Genomic DNA, 7,366 nt, shown 5'->3' with positions numbered 1-7,366 from the left:
TTCTGCATCTTCCTTGATATTTAGTTTGTTTCAATCTATGGGGATTCCAAAATGATGGTCGATCATGTTATGGGAAAATGTTGTATCAGATGCCCACACCTTGCAGGTTGGATGGACAGAATTATGTATTTACGGGGCACAGTGAAAGGATGTTCCATTCAACACATCTACAGATCCCAGAACCATCAAGCAGACAGTTTATCAAAGGAAGGGCTTCCATCTCAAGCATGTACATGGAGCATGAAAGTAATATCTGCCGAGAATTCCTTTTCCATCCAGGATTTCTCCTTCCCTAGTTTTTAATTCACTGCTTGAACTCTACAGGTATGCTATGATTTTTTATCTTTATGTTATATATCCTTGAATATGTATGGTTTTATGAATGGGAGATCCATCTCGGCAATATGCTTATAGCCCAGGAATTACCATGTGACTGTGCAAAAAGTCTTGTATATGATTCATTGTGTGTCATCGCCAAAGCATCCGGATGCACATGGTATCCAGTTTTGTTTTTTTTAGTTTCTGAACCTCTCCAGCTTCTAGAAGCTAATGATGTACTATTTGTTATCTTTATATTGTCTCAATATAATACAATCATGTTTTTTCTCTCTAACAAAAAAAAAAAAAAAAAAATTGTTGCCAAATAATGAGTTTTTGATAGAAATATACTCTTTCAATGTTAACTCAAACGACCATGTGTTGGCTCCCCGTTAATGGCGGTGTAGAAGGTCAACGCTCCCGTGTGTTTCGTAGCATGTGCTTAACTCCAACAAGTGGTATGAGGGCCAGAGGTCTCAAGAGCTCGTGTTGGGAGAGATTGTTGGCTCCCCATTAATAGCAGTGTAAAAGGTCGGTAACAACAATCGTGGTTATAACACCATGAGCCTGAACTCAATTTTCTTTGAGTTAGTACTCCATATCATTTACAGCAGAAACCATTCTCCAATATATATATACCAATGATATTACAAATCTCAACCACAACGAAAATACAGGAAAATGTTCTTCAGTCGAGAAGAGGCGTACTCAGAATGATGAATACCAGATTCAAATACAGAGGCGTTGTCAGAACGATGAATACCAGATTCAAGTCCGGAGCCTTAAACAACTTTCAACTCTAAAATATCCACCCCAACCCTAGAAAGCAGGGTGAAACGTCTGTGCGGCGCTTGATTCTTTCAAGCGGAAAGAAGCACAGGAGGTGGCCTGTGATAGATTACCCTTCCCATGTTCTTCCGCGTCTTTTGGCTTTTGCCTCCCTTGTCATTTTCAGTCATCAAATCTCCTGTTATAACTGATGATGATTTGTTCTTGATGTTGTTGAAGGGCACCATATCTTCTATACTGAAATTCCACTCGCTCTCCCACCGAGGTTGAGCGCATGCAAAACACAAAACACTTAATCTGCAATGCAAATCCAATCAATTAGATCAGAATTAATATCTACCAGTAACCCTGTAAATCGAACAAACAGACAATTAGCTAATGTTATGAAACAAATATGTTGTTGTGGCAGACGAAGACCATAGGGAAGTTATTAGTTGGCCCAGGACCTGCTGCTTCTGATCAGAACATGATTTTGGAGGGTTGTGGTCATCCCCCGAGTACTCCGCCTGATCACATGCCAGATCTGGTGCAATAACGTGGGAATCCATATAATCTATGTATGTGCAGTGAAAGAGATTCAACTTACACCATATGTTGCCAAATGACAGGCTTTTATGTTATTTGTTTCTTGAAATCCCAACAGCTGGGAAGCAAGCAACAACCCACTGTTTTTGGGATTTGAAATACAGCAGCGTGAGATAACAATGAAGCAAAGGAGATGGTAAACCGTGGTAGACAACCCCAAACGCAATACAGTTGGGACCCCTTGTTTTGCGTTGTTTGGATCCAGCCCACCTCCGTCCACTAAACTACTCGCTTCATGCGATTTGCAAGTGGACTCAGCAGAGCGGTAAATAAGATGATTTTATTTTCGATAAAGTTAGTTTATCAATGATTCAAAGTTTCGTTTGACGCTTTATTTTTTCAAAAAATTATAATAAATACAATCATTTTATTTTCTACCATGGTGGTCTTTTCAATGGTTCAAAGTTTCATTTGAAAAAGGAAAATTATAATTATAATTATTTTAAAATCCGTTAAAGTTAAAGTAAAATTTTCAATACTGATGAATTTTTATTTTCAAATAATGTTTTTTTGGATTTAACAACAATTTTGATTCGATAAAGAGGGAATAATGAGTATTCATTATTCTATGTCACACTAAGGCTATGATAGGCTCCTTTGACACTGAATGGTAGACATAATCTAGAATCATGCTCACCCAACATGTAGTCCATTTATATGAGATGATCTATGAAATGATGGTTTTCAAGATCATGCTTATTTCACCATTTAAAAGATCAATCAATTAAAAGAAGTTTTGTGGTATCTTGTGTTCTATATTTTGCTCATGGGTTTGATTTCATAGTATTTGAATATTTTAAATAAGTTAATAATTGTATGATACTGATTCACCCTAAGTATAATTGTGAATTCAACAATCTTCAATTAGATACATTATAGTATCTTAAAATTTTGAGCATACTTGTTTCTTTAATCTATTCATTAATGTGTGTATACTTGTTGGTCCTTGTATCTAAAGATACTTTGCATTGAAGCTTTTATTTTTCAATTGTCTTAAGGATGTTATAAGGTCCCCTTTTAATTTTTCTATCCTAAAGTTTGATCTTAACAAAATCATTCTAAGCATTATTCTGCTCTTCAAGCTAAATTTCTATTCTACTAGAGAATTTGAGCAAATCTTTGTGATGTTGTTGGATTGAACACTCATCTTCCTATAAAAATAATCTTGCACATCCTTTAATTTAATATTTTTTGAGAGGCATTCCACTTTGAAAATCTCATAATAGTTATGTTGACTAATTAACCTCCCCATTTGTGCCTTATCTCATCTTTGTTTTTGGATACAATGCCAAATATAGGGCTTAAGGTTTCTTGGTGGTATATTTATGGGTTGATTAAAAAAATGCTTATACACTTAAAAGAAATTAAGAAGTCAAATGTTTGTGCCGTTGCTATAATGTAATGTTCTTAATTAGGAAAAGCAAAGATATGCAAAGAAAACAATAAATACAACAAAAGGAACTTTAAACACTCAGTGAATACCCAGGTAAACTCCAGAAATGATAACCAGCTGAGCCATTGTATTAAGTAATTGGAGCAATAGAACAATAGTGTGGAAGGAGTGCACCTGGGTTTTCCTCAATGGAAATCATGACAAAGCCCAGGTGATAAACTAACATGCCCATATGATAGAATCAACTACTCGAACGATGCCCTGCGCTGCCTTAGAAAATTGCATTGTTTGTTGGAAAGAAGCTACTACTCCAATGATGCCCTGCGCTGCCTTAGAAAATTGCATTGTCTGTTGGAAAGAAGCTACTGAAAACCACACCTCTGGTGCTTAGAAAATTTTGCAAAATTACCCCCAAGCTCCTCGCAAATAACCCACCAAAAACCCTTTTAACCCATTTTTCTCTAGTTATGAAGATGTTCTATTTATAGTGATTTGGGGTATTGTGCTAGTTAGAAATGACAACATTTTCAATTGGAAAACAAAATCTCCTTTACTTTAATCTATTCAAGGGATCAATACCCTTAAACATGTTAAGCAAGAAGGCAATATAAGCCTTGCATGAATGATACATCTAGAAGTCAGTGATAAGGAGGGGGTTTGAACCTATTTTGATGGGCTGCAAAAGATGATCCTCCGGAGGGAGGAATTGGAGTAACTCTATATATTATTGATAAGGAGAGGGTTTGAACCTATTTTGATGGGCTGCAAAAGATGATCCTCCAGAGGGAATAATTGGAGTAACTCTATATATTTCTGATGATTATTGGATAAAATTTTGAATTAACTTAAGTAGATGCTCAAATAACAAGAGTGAACTTGTTGCCTTAAAATTAATTCTAGTGAACTTGTTGCCTTAAAATTAATTCTAAGTTTGGCTCTTGAAAAGGGGATACACGAGATTAAAATTATGAGAGACTTATTATTTACTCTAGAGTGGATGAAGTTGGTGAGAAATATGAAAACTACAAATTCAAGACTAATCTTTGAGGAGTTCCATTTTTTCTCAAATTACATTCCTAATGTCAAATGTGTAAATGCATCTCATTGATGAATTGTTAAAAGATGGATTGCGAGTTGGTCTAGGGATGAACAACTCACAAAGTTCATTACCAATACTATTTGGTGACTTTAATAATTATATATGTTTTAATATCTATGAGAGATTATCCAACATATGATATCATAATCAGGTACAATTATTGGTCTTATAGAAACCACATGAATATTTGACTTCTTAATTCCTTTTAAGTGTATGAGCATCAACCCTCATCTCATTAGTTAAACTTCCTTTTTATTAATCAACCTACAAATATACCACTAGTCTAGGAAACCTTTAAGCCCAATATTTTACATTGTATTTAAAATAAAAATGAGATAAAGTTTAAGTTTTCTTCATCAAATTGGCTTCCTCTGCATATTCAACCTTGAATTGCTTCCTCTTTAATTAAAAATTTTATTTACATATAACACAAAATGACAAAAACAAAAAAACCAAAATAAAAACAAAACAAAAACACAACCACATTAATCTATTTCTATTATTCTATTTCAATTATGGATTATACAAAAAAAAATTAATTCTTATCAAAACAATAGTAACCTTAAAATCAAAATTACATTAATTTCTACCAGAATCCAATATTTTTATCAAAACTAATAATAACCTTAAAATCAAAATTACATTAAATCAAATTCACTTTCAATCAAATTCACTTTCTACCGAGACTCCAATATGCACATAGGGTTCGGGCTACCATTTTTTTTTAAAGCAGTTAAAAACATGATTTCATGGGAAAGGCTCGAGATAGTGAACAAATTATCTTGGTAAGATTTTGTTTGAACAGAATTAACTTCCTCCTAACGTGAGGGAATTGAACGTTGGTTGAAAAATTTAGTAATCGACAAAGTTTTGAATTTTATAACATTTCCCAAACTATTTAAAATAACTTCCAAATATTCAGGATTTAGAAATCTAGAATATATGGGAAAAGATAATTTAAAAGAAAAATCTATATCTAAATATACGATATCCGAAAAATAGAAATAGTTGAAATCCAGATGCCAGGTAATCACCATATAATGAATTATAAGCTAAAAAATGCGTTTTGAATTTGGATTCCACATCATTATTTCTATGTCAGAGGGCCACATCAAAAAACCAGGTCAGATCGTCCAATCTTAATTCTCCAAATTTGTTTAATTCACATTCTTACAAAAGCTTATAAAAATAGACTTATGTCTTATATTTCTTTAGTGAAGGTTAAAAGATGGTAAGTAAGCTATTGAGTGGGTTTTATTACTTTCTCTGTTTCATAACATGTTGGGCCTATAGCGAAGGGAGGTCTGGTTGGATAATCAACCTACAGTTTAATATATTTTCAAAGTCTAATATATTTTCAAAAATTTTATTAAAAAATACAATTCTCAACTATGACCAAAATATTCAAAAATGTTATTCTTCAACTCTATTTTAACTAATCTTTGATGAGTTCTATTCTGTTTAACATATGCTTTTATTATTTAGCTTTCAACATCTTCAGTAAACCACACTAATTTATCGATAATTGAAAAAATGAAATAAGTAGTGATTCTATTGCCTTGCATAACATATGTATAAATATAGGTTGAAGGCAATATAATTTTTTGTGGTTAATTTTTATAGTTATTATTTACTTTCTGCAGCCATTATTTACTTTAAAAAATATCATTGACCTAAGTTTTGATTGCAAGAACAAAAGACATATCATTCAATAATAAATTTGTTGCATGTCAATACTTTACAATAGATGGGAATTATTTGCAATTCCAAATTTGTTTGGTGAGAAAAACTACCTAATTGATGTGAAACAATGGAGACCATGTTCGTTCAAGAAGAAGCATTGTCACAATGATGACTTATCTAGATTCAAATTTGAAGCTTTGAACAAGTGTAACTTCTTCTAAAGTATTTATCTTAACCTAAGAAAATTGGGAAAAGAGACTCAAAGAGAAAGAATCACATGAGGAAATCTATGATAGATTACCCTTGCCATATTATTTTTACTATTTTGGCTTTTGTTTGCATTGTCTTTGTCTATATTCAAATATTATTTTTTAAATGATGATGATTTCTTGTTGTCATTGGTGAACACCCCATATTTTATGTTGAATTTCCCCTTGCTCTCCCATCGGGGCTATGTGCATGTATAACACCAAAACACTTACATTGTGATGCAAATCCAAACAATTCGATGGTCAACATCCAACATGACTAACCTTGTACATAAAACATTCAAAATGAGTAACCTTGTACACCTCTTAAACAAATATGTTGTTGTGGTAGTTGAAGACCATTTAAGAAGAAGAGTTATGACCCAAGAAAGATGAATAATTGGCATTTTTTATTTCTTAACATGGGGTAGTTCTTCACTATGGTTTGGGGGACTACATGAACATTGTGGGACTAAATGAATATAGGTGTCCCATATCGCAATGGAGTGGTTGAATCTTGATTAATTACAATGTTGTGCTCTATTGTGCATGCATGGAAGCTACTTGAGTTTGAGTTGAATCCGTTGGATATTATTGACTATCTACTAGCTCCAACTTTTCTTCTTTCAAAAGGTAAAGTAGCGGTAGTTATAGAAAGTTTGATATATCTGGAAAATATATTTTACACTCAAAGGAAAAATTTGTAAATAATAATAGTTGATTATGCTTCCTAATACCATTTATGGTTCTCGAGGATCAGAAGATATTTATATGAGGTTTAATAGAGTCTATACCCTCAAGAGGGGATTGACATTTGGATTTAAAATCTGTTAGAAAGAAATTACTTAGGTTTATGGCACATTGTAGAGAGTTGGATATCGAACTATTCATGACATTATGTGGAACTCGAGATACCAACTTCATAGTTTGGGATTGGTTTTGCGGGGATCTAGTACCTAGATTCCATATAGAATGAAAAACTGACTCCTTTTTCTTAAGTAAATATAGAATATCCCCATGATTATGAAAACATTGGATTTCACAAGGATTATTCTTCTATTTCTGTCTTTGACAAGGTGAGAGATGGAGTGAAAGTCGAGATAAAAGAACTAAGAAAAGTGGGTGGTGTAAGAAAGTTTGTGGTTTGTGGGTTTCATGCCCTATTCCTTCATTGTCTTTTGTAGACTTTATATCCATGACCTCCAAATTTTGTGGCTTCGAAGGGGACCACCTAAATGTCTAGTTCCTAAG

The 7,366-nt window shown here is 33.2% G+C and overlaps 1 protein-coding gene across 1 annotated transcript; it reads right to left on the bottom strand.

Moving 5' to 3' along the window:
- Positions 1–1,004: 1,004 nt before the first annotated feature.
- On the bottom strand, positions 1,005–1,655 carry LOC149255735 (uncharacterized). The gene is made up of 2 exons (XM_089457297.1): positions 1,519–1,655; positions 1,005–1,404 (listed from the first exon to the last, which is right to left on the bottom strand). Exons 1-2 carry the CDS (start codon positions 1,653–1,655, stop codon positions 1,179–1,181), a joined length of 363 nt encoding a protein of 120 aa, XP_089313423.1. The 3' UTR covers positions 1,005–1,178.
- Positions 1,656–7,366: the final 5,711 nt, after the last annotated feature.

This window comes from Pinus tabuliformis, chromosome 7, assembly GCF_031772625.1.
Source record: "Pinus tabuliformis cultivar Carrire ecotype Pingquan chromosome 7, CPIR1, whole genome shotgun sequence".
NCBI lineage: Eukaryota > Viridiplantae > Streptophyta > Pinopsida > Pinales > Pinaceae > Pinus > Pinus tabuliformis.
Note: the sequence above shows the minus strand (reverse complement) of the source record. Positions and strands in the feature narration are given on the sequence as shown.

What these genes read in the sequence shown, in the direction of transcription:
- LOC149255735 (XM_089457297.1), bottom strand. Translation starts at nt 1,655, where the DNA reads ATGGATTCCCACGTTATTGCACCAGATCTGGCATGTGATCAGGCGGAG. An exon ending in ATAACTTCCCTATGGTCTTC is followed by an intron (nt 1,405 to 1,518) that starts GTCTGCCACAAC and finishes TTTGCATTGCAG; the next exon opens with ATTAAGTGTTTTGTGTTTTG.